Source organism: Rhipicephalus sanguineus, chromosome 4, assembly GCF_013339695.2.
Source record: "Rhipicephalus sanguineus isolate Rsan-2018 chromosome 4, BIME_Rsan_1.4, whole genome shotgun sequence".
Lineage (NCBI taxonomy): Eukaryota > Metazoa > Arthropoda > Arachnida > Ixodida > Ixodidae > Rhipicephalus > Rhipicephalus sanguineus.
In genome coordinates, this window is record NC_051179.1 from 10,424,160 (window position 1) to 10,436,415 (window position 12,256).

Below are 12,256 nucleotides of genomic sequence, written 5' to 3' on the forward strand. Positions count from 1 at the left end.
AACGGAGTGTGCTGCGAGAAATGGCCGCAAGAGAAACACGTTTCCCATTTTCTGGAAACCGTGAGCAGCGAAAGTCTTCGATGGAAAGTCTACCTTTGGAGTACACCAGTACTCCTTCGAGAAAAACAGCACAAAGCTTGCATCACACTCTATTCAAAACAGCTGGGCTCGGGAGGCCCTCTCGTAACCTTTCCTTCCTCAATGCTTTTTGAAACGTCATCCTGCGATATTGTTGAAATCAAGCTCGTCTTGCCAAATTATAATTTAAGTTATAAACATTCCCTGGCCAAAGATGTTTTATCGCCTTCCCCGAAATTCTGTTTTGTTTCGAAATATTCTTTAGTCTTTATCGCTATCGTTTCATTGAGCTGTTTCATTTCGCACCTCTCATTTCCCAGCGGCTATCACATGGTGTCCGTCAAGTTCAGCATGTCGTCTACTAGCGTCAACGTCCTGATGTTCATTGAAAAGCTTCAGGTAAACAGCTGCACGTGTTTTTCCTTGCGCTGCTTGGGGCCGTCAAAAGGTTCGCTCGCCAAAACGTGCTCTGCCAAGGAACAACGAAGTCGCATAGACGAGGTAGACATTTCTCTGCGTACGACGCGTAGGCTCAGTAAGAGCTGCACTGAATATTAACAGCCCACTCGAAATGGCATACACTAAAGGTAAATGCACTAATAGAAGTGCGAGTAGAAGTTATACATAACAAAATGCGAAACAACATCCAAAGTTACATGCTACCATACCATTTTCATGTTCCCCAAGCGTAGTTTGAATAGGATGACGACAAGTAACGATGTAGTACACACCATTTACGATAACCATTCCAGGAAATCGCGATATATCTTTGCTGAGCAGGGTGGCCAGTTGGCCTAATGCACAAGGCGATTTTCTCTTTGTTAACCCAGCTTATCAGCGCCCTTTGTGGTCAGCTGTCCCGTCCGATTGGTTTTAACAGCGGAGCCGCTTAAGCTCGAGCTTGGCCGTAGGCGTTGGCAAAAGCTCTGTCACCATGACGTCACCATGCGTCCCCTAGCAACGCGTTGGAGGAAGGAAAAGAGGAGGAGTGAAGAGTAGTGGAGAGGAGGAAGAGAACAGATAAGTAACAGCAAATAAAATTCGTTGGTGAGGCGGTACTCGAACCCGGGTACGCACAGTACGAAGGCTAGGGTCGCAACCCCTCGGCTATCCAGGCACGCTAGCGACACACGCATTTATGGGAACCATATGATTGTGTTGCTATGGGCGAGAAAACAAGAAAAATATAGAAAGAAAGACAGAAAGGCAGAGAAATAGAGAGATAGAGAAGGCAACACAGAGAGATAGAGAGAGAGAGATAGCGTAGCATAGGGGGTTTTCTTTCCTTCTTTCTTTCCTTCCTTCCTTCTTTCTTTCTTTCTTTCCTTCCTTCTTTCTTTCTTTCCTTCTTTCTTTCTTTCCTTCTTTTTTTCTTTCTTTCTTTCCTTCTTTCTTTCCTTCTTTCTTTCCTTCTTTCCTTCCTTCTTCCTTCTTTCCTTCTTTCCTTCTTTCTTCTTCCTTTCTTTCCTTCCTTCTTTCTTCCTTTCTTTCCTTCCTTTCTTTCTTCCTTCTTCTCTTCTCCTTCTTTCTTCCTTCCTTCTTTCTTCTCTTCTTTCCTTCTCTTCTTTCCTTCCTTTTTCTTTCTTTCCTTCCTTCTTTCTTTCTTTCCTTCTTTCTTTCCTTCCTTCTTTACTTCTTTCTTTCCTTCCTTCTTTCCTTCCTTCTTTCCTTCTTTCCTTCCTTCTTTCTTTCTTTCCTTCTTTCTTTCCTTCTTTCTTTCTTTCCTTTCTTTCTTTCCTTTTTCTTTCCTTCTCTTTCTTCCTTCTTTCTTTCTTTCCTTCTTTCTTTCCTTCTTTCTTTCCTTCTTTCTTTCTTTCCTTCTTTCTTTCTTTCTTTCTTTATCGCTAGCGGCCGTCCTCGGAACGCTGTTTTCGGTCTTTTTATGTTCGTTCGTTCGTAATCCTGTAGAACGGCTCTATACGAAAGGACCGTCACGCGATCACGGAAACGCGGTATAGGAATTCAATTTTCTCGATGTCGGGATTTTCCTCAAATGTGCAATTCCTGATATCGACCTTACGCGTTGTCCAGCAGATCGCTTTTAGTCCGCCAACACGAAAAAGAACACAGTTTCGCCGCAACGGCGCAGCAATTAATGCGATAGCAACAAATTAGAATGTCTTACGAAAAACCGCGAACAGCTCGATACTTGCAGCGCGCCGCTCAAGCGCAAAGGACGCAGGAAAAGAACAGAACGCATACAGGACGAGCGAGAACTCACAACGGTCATAGCTCGACACTTGCAGCGCGCTGCTTAAACAAGGAAGGACGTTCGAAAAGAACGCCCAGGTATACAAAGGACTAGCCCGAACTAACAACTGCCACAGTTATTACTTCTTCATGTCTGAGCAGCGCGCTACAACCCTCTTAGATCTTTTTTTTTTCTGGAAAAGTGCGGCGCGTGGCGTACCCATCCGCGTCTCCTGCCGCGCGGTGGCGTTCGACGCATTGTTTACCCGGCGTTCCACATCGCGAGTGGGTTCAGAAATGGGCCGCTTTTTAGTGCGCGTCTCAAGGGCAGTTTTCACATTGAAGCAGAATCTAGGAGCGTTGCCTTAAAGCGCGCCCTTCGGGCAATCTCGCTGGTGATACTGCCCACGCTGAAGCACCTCCAAGCTCTGCGTACCGCTAGCGGTAAATGGTGCATATAAATAGCTTGCCGTCAGTGTTCCAAAGAACGGATGGCGCGTGGCCTAGTTGCTAGTTGTCTAACGCGCTGTTCTGTGGAGAGAGCGGTTGCAGGTTCGAGTCCCGGTGGCGCTCTTCGGAAATTTTTCTTCTGATTTATTTTTATTTCTGGCTTTTATTAATTTATACATACATATACATATCCGGGACACGACGGCGATGGCAACGGTGACGGCGACGTCAAAAACCCGCCGAGAGTGTCCATATATCGCAATAAAATGGCTATGTAGAGCCCACAGCAAGTGCACTGTTTCCCAATCGTTTCTTTTTTGCATCGTCAGGCAAACATGGGTGCGTGGCCTAGTGTTCAAGGCACTCGCTTTCGGACCGCGGGGACCCGGGTTCAAACCCCAGCCCCGGAACACACAGAGAACTTTTATTAGGGACAAGATTAGAAGAGGCCAGGAGTTCTCCCCAGTGAAGTCGGTGGCTCCACCCATGTCGGCACCGGGAGATGACTCTCGGCGACGACAGGAGTCTCTCTAGGCGGCCCGGAGTTGATGCGTGAGATCCATCTCAGCTGACCGCGTCGTGTATAGTGGAGCCAACGTTAAATGGGCACAGCCAGAGCATATGGTGGAAGGAGCAGGCTTTGCATTTAGAACACGACTGTGGAAAATTGTAATTTGACTAATTGAAGGGCTCTAGGAGTAAGGTAAGCGCGTGTCTGCAAAAGTCTCAGAACAATGGCTCTGTATAATTTAGGGTTTTGTGGAGAGAATTTTCTCCTTGTGGTTAAAGGGTCCTTAATGAGGCAGTCCTGTGAATGAGACAGCCCTTTAGTCACAGCGCGGTATGTGAGTTCTCGCGCTCGGGAGTGAGCCCGCTCGTTGGGATTGCATCCTGCAAGACCTTCGACTTGACCGCCACATGTGGTGACCGCTCAACTTTGTATTTAGTGCTCTTTGTAGGCATTTGTGAATGATGCAAGTGGCTTGGCCTGCACTCTAAGAAAAAAAGGTGTCCGTTGACTCTTGTTTGCTACACATATGACTCTCCCATGTATAAGTCTCTTTAGAGAGGCACGCTGACTGTCTTTGGGAGAATCGTGAAAACTACGACTCTCTTTAAAGAGGCACGCTAACTCTCTTTTGGAGAGTCCTGCGTCCCACAACTCTCCTAAAGAGAGTCAACTTGACTCTCTAAACAGAGTTATACATGGGAGGGTCACATGTGTAGCAAAGAAGAGTAAAAGGACACCTTTTTTTCCTTAGAATGTGGTATTAAAGCATTGGAGGCTCTGACCGCCGTACGCGAATCCGAGTAGACGGTGACGCGCTGTTTAGCCGTAGGTATGGAAGGCCAGGGCTATGGTGGTCTCCTACGCCACATGTATGCATGTTTTGCTTTTTCTGAGGCGGCATTGATTAGTATTCGTTGTGCGTCAACAGCCGTCATAGCAAACCTATCTTCTCCCTCGTATATGGCTGCATCGACAAAGGGAACCCCGTGTGGACCAACTCTCTTGAGGATAAGCCTTTGCACGAGCGACTCTCCGACCCTAATTATTATAATAGGATGGATGTGTCTCGGAATGGGCTCCACCATTATGGTTTGTTTTGCCGCTCTAGAAAGAGAATGCGCATTTTGCGGCGAAACTTGACGAGGCACGCATGTATCACCCAGACCGGAAAGAAAATCTCTGGTGCGCGCGCGCCAGATGTAGATGAGGAAGGTTTTTGTGGGTGAGGGGGGATTTTTGGAACACCACCAGCAACACAGGTCATTCAATACAAGCATTCGCTTGAATAAGAATGATGAAGAAGAAAGAACTCGGTCTGCATTGGCCAGGTGGCGGCGCTGGCTTGCCAGCTCCGATGTTTACTCAGATTGCACAGGCGGCGATCTGGCTTTAATTTTTTTAGCGTGTTTATGATTCTCTACTTTAGTGCGCAATTTAGCGCGGCTTTAGTTTAAGAGCGCCTCTTTGAAGGGACCGACAACTGATTTTGCTCAACCCATTTTTTTACGGCGCGACAGAAAGCTCACCCTTCGCAGTGTTTGTAGCTGTAGTAGTTAATCCCAAAAGCACGTAGTTATTTTACAAGCAGTATTTTTCGATCTGAAAGGCCCTAAACACGGACGTACCTTTCCTCCAGCAACGCTGAGAATTGATAGCGATGCCGCCAGCCCTTCTAGCAATTTGTGAAAGCTATCATTGTTCTGCTTTCGCAGGAGTTCCTGTAACTATGTTTAACCACCTTTATTTATAGCTTCTCAACTATTTTTGAAAATAACAAGCAGTTACAATGAGATGATGTGGCATTATGCACTTTTCCTGTATTTGTACCGCGTTGTATGCGCATGCGTCCAAGGTTGCCTGCGCCTGTGTCGTGGGTGGCTTGTCCCGGCGTCGTTACTCTCGATGCACGAGCCAAGGCATGTCATCGAAAACGTCACTACGCATATGCGCGGCCGCGCCGAGTAGCAGCGCGCGTCATTTCTGTGACCAAGTGTAGGTAGCAAAACTATGTCGCTCCCAAATATTAACGACCTGGAAACTGCGTGCACGGTTGCATGAGCACGCTGAAAAGTTGCTCAAGACACGCTGACGAGTATAGGATCATTACGTCACGCGAAGGCAGCGCCACCTTAATGCATACTACTAACGCAGCCCTATATGTACATTTTTAAGGAGTAATACTTTTTACTATAAAGAAACGAACAATATTTCAATACTAACAAAAAACATCGACGACAGCGTACAGCAATCAACGGTCACGTGGCCCGGTTCATCGGATCGTTCATGCTTTTGCCGCCAGAGGCGCCACAGGTCATTTTTCGCGACTTTCAATTAAGAAATAAAAATATAAATCCATCTCTCACGAAAAAAACGGACTTGGTTTGAGTCAATGCGACGGACAATCTTTCCATCAGTGGAGTCATCCTATTTCATGTTCTGGGCAGTTGTCGGTCCCTGTAAGGTGTAAGTAGCCGCAGTGCGCGCACACACACACACACACACACACACACACACACATATATATATATATATATATATATATATATATATATATATATATATATATATATATATATATATATATATATGCCAGAATGTGTTTCTTAGTATGAAACATACTAATAATATACCAGATAATAATAATAATAATATCTACAGTTTTAAGTTTCAAAACCATGATATGATTAGGAAGCACGCCGTAGTAGATGGCTCTGGAAATTTCGACCAGAGGTTTAACCTGCTCTGAAATCGCACAGTACACCGCCGCCTGTAGCGTTTCGCGTCCATCGAAAAATTCGACCGCCGCGGCCAGGATCGCACCAGCGACTTTCGCGGTCAGCATCTGAGAACCGTAACCAGTGTACCACCGCGGCGGGCTGCACACATCGTTGACAAATATGCGACAGTGAATTACACGTCATGACATGAATGCCTTGATTTTTCTTAAAGCAATACAATGCCGTGTATGCAACTCCTCCCTGCCTTCTTCGCATTGCATCGATTCCCACAATGCGTGGGATATGCCTAATTTTTTTTTTGTATGGCATGAAAATAAAGATTGGTTGATTGCAACTGGAATTCACGAAGCGTGCGCCTCAGGTGACCCAGATCTTGGCACTGGTGGGCGGCTACCTGGGCATATGGCTGGGCCTCTCCGTACGCACGTTCGCCATCATCATCGTCGACTGGTGCTTCGAGAGGCTCAGGCGTCTGCAGCGATCAAAGTACGCGGCCGCCGAGTAAGTGCTCGACTCAAACACGATATCTGCCTGACACGCAATCAAGAGACACGCGACATGTACTCGCTTGCAACATGCTTGGCTCCTCAGGACGCATTCACTGCTTGTTGTACGAGAGCACTGTAGCCGTGTGAAGCAATCAGTTCCTGGTTTTATAAAGTGTACGTGTCAATGAATTTCAAGTCACTTCGGCATTATGGGCCGCAACGCTATACTTTCGAAGACCGATGGACTCCATTGACGGTATTCTCGGCCCGGCTTTCTCGGCAGTGTTTAGGGGTAGTCTTTCGCATTCTGCAGTGGCATGGCTGACAACGCTACCTGCAATGACTGTGGGATCGAGGGGGCACTTAAATATGCTTTGTGCGACGGTCCTCGTTACAGCGCACACATGCTCGTGACTGACCTATACCGCGTATTGACGACTCCGAAGAAATTGAGTACTGTCATTTGGATGACTTCAGTACAAACTATATATGGGGTGATATCCTCTGACTGTTTGCATATACTGTGCGCTTCTCTCTCTTCCCTCCTACGTGTACATGAGCTCCCGCTAGTGCAGGGTAGCAAACCGGGCCTTTGTTCCTTTCCTCTCTCTGTCTCAGTACAAGTACGGACTGACAGTTGGGCCGCTTTCTTAAAAATGTCTAATTTACCATGAAATAATATTGCACCGCCTAATGCCTCGTACAGCCAAACCGAAATATCATTGATGCAGGGTCTCGAGCGTGGCCCGTTTTGTGCGGCTGCTCGTAGAGGTCACGTGCCTGGTGCTGTGCGTTCGCAACTCGCTCGCCGATGTCCACCATTACTGGCGCTTTCCAGCCGCCGTTGTCTACAACGAGGACCGCCACGTGCGCTTTCCTGTGCTCACTCTCTGCTTCCCGGACGGGTACGTGCCTGAGGAGGTGAACGAGGGTCACTCATTGTCATCAGACCAAAAACGGGACAAAGAAAATACCACGTGACCTATGAAACGTGGCTCGAGGCGCGCATTCACATTATCTTCGCGCGACTCGGCCTACTGCTTTCTCCGGTAGTTTTCTCATCCCCACTACGTGACGTATGATAAATGTTGCGATCAAAAAGTGAAATAGATTGCCAAAACAATTAGATACATTTCATACGCGTAACTCAGACCTCACCGCAATTATAGTTGCTCCAATATCGCAATTTAAGACTATCGCAAAAATATTTTTAAAAATTAGCGCGTTTACTAAGCCACTGTTACACTGAAGTAGACCTGTGCGCCGCCGCCTGTTCTTGCTCGCGCCGCCGACGAAGTCCCAAGAATAATCACGCCGCCGCCGCCGCTGCGCCATAATTGCGGCGCGCCGCCGTTAGTAGTTTCTGTTAAAGCGAACGGGGAATCTGGACATAAAATACATCACTTCGCCGTGGGAGTTCTTCTCGCTGTGTCCATATAGTGAACTGTCCATTTCAGCCGCCGCTGATTGGCGGGAGCTCGGCGAGCAGTGCACCCCTGTTTCCGGTTCTTGTTCTGCAGCGTCATCTTGACGTCACGAAGCTTTCACAGCACTCGACAAAATGAGAGGGACGTAATGCGCTTCAACTCAACGAAAGTAGCCCCCAGAGGTCCGCTTTTGGGCGCACATCTCGGAGGCCGTGCACGAACTCTGATCGCGTTAGCCATCGAATGAGGTTTAATGTGGCCGCCCGTAGCCCACCTGTAAAGGTCGGTGCGCATTCCCTGCATCGTTCTCAAACATCTGGGACACATTATTGCGCAGGTTCAGTCTTGGCAACTTCCTGTTTCTGTACATTTCGTCCACTTTCTTCTTAGGCTGGGAATGTGCTGGCTGGTTCGGTGCGTCGACGTGGTCAAGAGCGAGGTGACATCACGGCTCACCGCTTCTTCGAGTAACTGAATGCGCTCTGCCGAAATGGACTGTGGGCATCTCCTTTGGATGGACAGGTCGAGAATAGCTCCCCGGAAGTTGTGGTATCTTTTTCTTCTCCAGAAATATCACGAGTATTGCTTGACCTTAACGCTGTCGCGTCCTCCAGCCTTAAAGGTTCGACGACCCAACTCGCGGGATAGCATATTATTGGAGTCTTGGTACACTATGCATAGATAAATAAAACAGATAAGTAATATATATTGATGCGTTAGTACACGTTTCACATACTATTCTTGCTCGAGTAAATCGATAAATATAGAAGTACAGACAGTGAACAACTTAGACTATCTACAGTTGAGCTGTTTGGTAGGTATGCATGTTAAGAATACAGCACGTACAAACACGGACACAAGAGAAAAGTCAAGAGAGTGAACAGCTATCGCTGACGTAGACCCCCACGCGCAACTGATTGACAGGCATCGCCTCTTGCGTTGAAATGAGCAGAGAAGTATTTGTGTCTACCTTCTTTTCCACCACTGTGTGATTTTTCAGTTGTTAGCCGCGTTTCTGGTGTCTTGACTGCTCCCTTGTGTGCGTGCTTGCACATCCCTGTTTTTTAAAAGTGCCCCAAAACAGCCTCTGAAAATACAAAAAACGAGCGCGTTATTCTGTCTTGGCGTTTCTCGTCTTTTTGGTGCGCTTCGTGACGGCAGAACGGTGATTCACGTGGCGTCATTAGGGTACATACTCTCGACTGGTCCATATGCGAGAAATAACAGCTGTGAATTGCCTCCCACATTACGTTGCCAAGCAGTCGCCCACCCGCTCTTGCTTGTCTCGCATGACTATCGTGCGCGATTAACTGATTGTCCTCCATTTTGTGCGTTCGTGACTGCGCATGCAGAGATAACAGAGTGTAGCCAACAAGCGCGCAATCCTGCTAGGTTCAAAGCTTAGTGCTGACATTGTACGCGTGCTTTAGGAAGCAATAAATGGAGAGGAGATATCCCCTATAAGAAGTGTAGTGAAGGCGAGAGCGAAACTAATGGAAAATGCGCCGGATTATTTGATTCTGCCAAAGGACGATTCCTTTCCAGCGGAGGCGATGCAGCTTTCCAGGAAAAAGGCGAGCCCGCTTCCACGGTTTTTGTATATCTTTTATTCGATAGCAATTATATGGACACTCTGAACAAGTTTTCAACTTCGCCGTCATGTTTCGTATAAAGTCCAAGTCGATAACATCGCTCCGCGCATTATGTTCCACCCGCGAGTAAAAGCTCGCAAGCGCTGGCGAGGAACACGGATAAAGCAGAGATGAAACCAGCTGGTCATCTGCTTCGCACGGAGCGAACATGCAATGACACCAACCCACGTGCGAGGCCTGCCGTCCGACTGCTCCTAAAGCAAAAAAGGAAACGCCGCGCCCGTCTATCGCTGGGCGAAGGAGCATGAAGGGACGCCGGGGAAGGGGGACTGCTTGGCTCGAGCAGCGATTGTGAACTTTTACTATAACGACGTGGTCGCGAGCGCTGGCACGCGCGCTATCTCGGCAGACATCAGCGAAATGCTCGTATACCCTTCTACGCGCTGTGATCTCACGGCTTCGCGCTGTGGCCACTGGAGAGGGCAGGGTGCACGAAAACCGCTTCTCTCCTGGGAACGGCCGTATTGCCATACACCAGCGTTTTGTAGATTTACGCGGGATCGAATCAAAAGGAGTTAGCTGCTAGCCTTCGTGCATATAACATTACGCGACATGGTGCTGTCGCATTCACTGCTTCGTCCTTTCGGTGAAACAGATTTTTCAAAATTCAAGGGACAAATTTGTCTCCCTACCAACTCTCGAGAGTTGAATCTAACCCCCGCCCCCACCCTCCCGCGCCATGCCGCCGCCGATCTGATGAAGCCCGCGCCGTTCACGCGCCGCCGCCGTAGGTGGAAACACCGGCGAGCCGCCGCCGATGATTTTGGGACCGGCGCACAGGTCACCGCATTGAGTTATTATCACAACGAGGCCTTGTTCGTTGCCAATGCGATCAGCAACCAATAACGAAGCGCATATGCACTCGTCCATGTACGGTGCTCAGCAAGTGAAACGCTATAAGCGACTCACGTGGCGGCCAGCAACACGCCACTGCAGGGACAGACCTCTGTTCCTGCATTGTGACAGCGTTTGATGTCGAAGCGTTCAGCGAACGCTCACCGGTGTCGCCGGCTGCCATAAGGCTCGATTATCGCGTTGCCTTCGCTCTGATTGTACGATCACCTGCATAGTTCGTTTCCGAGAAGCCTAAAAGCTTACCGTGCAACTTTCTTTTTTCTCATAGCTACAACAAATCCGGGATGCAGGTTCAACAGGAGATCGAAGCACCCCTCGACATCGGCGGAACAGGGGTAACGACCTTTGAACTTCTTCTATTATTGTTACGATATAAGGGTCTGTGGGCGCACAAATGAGGCGCCGGCTACTCCTTAGCTCTTGAAGGGATCTAGCCTAAAACATGAAGTTACAATTACATGTCTGACAACTTTCTCCCAGGAACACCAGGAGCACCGGGCCAATTAAAGAAAAAAAAAAGGGGGGGGGGGTCTCCTCGTGGTAACACCAGAACGTAAATGATTCGTGGCACATACAATAGACAATTTAGGTAGCACCATGATAATGCAAAAGAAGATGTCAGAAATGCAAATACTAATGTTCCTAACGTCGCTATTCAGGGGGTAAATTATACATCATGTAGATAAATATTTTCGAACTTTGATTGAATCCACTGTCTGCCCATCTGGAACTGACGCTAAGTGAAACTTGTAAAAGAAAACGTTGACATGTGTTTACTGATAGTGATAGCGTATATTGATCAAGACCGAAAGACTGTGACGTCGTGTGTGTGTGTGCGTGCTCCCTCCCCCCTCACTCTCTCTCTCACTCTCTTTACTCTTCCAACTTCCAAAGGCCCCCATCCCTTTCCCCTGTGCAGGGGAAACAAGTGGGCGAGAGGGGAGAGCCGAGCGGGCCACTCCCCCCCCCCCCTCTCGAAGCTTAATATTTACAGCGAAAGCTGTTATGAGATCATTTCAACGACCGTTTTTGGCGCCGTAGTTGTCCGCCGCCGCCGGTGTCCGTAACCACTATCGCGCGAAATAAGAAAAAAGAACGAAATAAGAAAAAAATTTCTTAAATAGAACGGGGTTCGAACCTGGGTCCTCTGCGTGGGAGCCCAGTGTTCTACCGCAGAGCCACGCCGGTGCTTGAAATTGCCTTACAAAAAGACGCTATACAGGTTTCATGCCTGGAAGGAACCACACTACTGTATGTAGTATAGCGTGATGAAAGAGTGAAATAAGAAACAGGCGTCACACGGCGCGAATTCTGTAACCAGGCCTCACACAACGCGAACTGCGGAACGAGTATGTTGTTGAATGCTTCCAACCCATTACAAAGGGCTCTGCCATAATTCTTCATTGTCGTCAGGCACAACATCAACAAAGTGCGCATAATGTCTTACATGTTCTTAGCGGGTACCACGGCTCTCCGTTCAATGACGAAAAATGGCATAGTGGCTGCTTCCCTACTTCACAGAAATTATGATGAGTTATAGCGTTGTGGGTCCTTGCAAGTGGACTTGTATTGATTGCCAAGGAAGCCCATAAGCCCATGATTCATTTCCGCATGGTCTCAGTAAAGTTCTTCCCCTCTCTCTCTCTCTCTTTCTCAGGTCAACATATGTTATATTGCATGGTGGGAGAGCGAAATAGCGACCGGCCATCACACAATGCGAATTACGTAACTGGTGAGCCGTTTAAAGCTTCCAACCCATTACAAAGGACTGAGCCACAGTTCTTCATCAGTCGTCACGTCAGCAAAGTGCACGTAATGCCTTACAGGTGTGTAGATAGTACCTCGTTTCTGCGCAGAATGACGAATA

The 12,256-nt window shown here is 47.9% G+C and overlaps 1 protein-coding gene across 1 annotated transcript in view; it reads left to right on the forward strand.

Moving 5' to 3' along the window:
* Window positions 1-402: 402 nt before the first annotated feature.
* The window catches only part of LOC119389212 (uncharacterized), a 38,186-nt gene continuing 26,332 nt past the window's right edge, over window positions 403-12,256 (forward strand). The window contains exons 1-4 of the mRNA XM_049415488.1: window positions 403-477; window positions 6,329-6,468; window positions 7,187-7,360; window positions 10,658-10,724. Coding sequence (XP_049271445.1) covers window positions 409-477; window positions 6,329-6,468; window positions 7,187-7,360; window positions 10,658-10,724 — 450 coding nt within the window. The 5' untranslated portion in view covers window positions 403-408. The remainder of the gene's footprint in view (window positions 478-6,328; window positions 6,469-7,186; window positions 7,361-10,657; window positions 10,725-12,256) is intronic.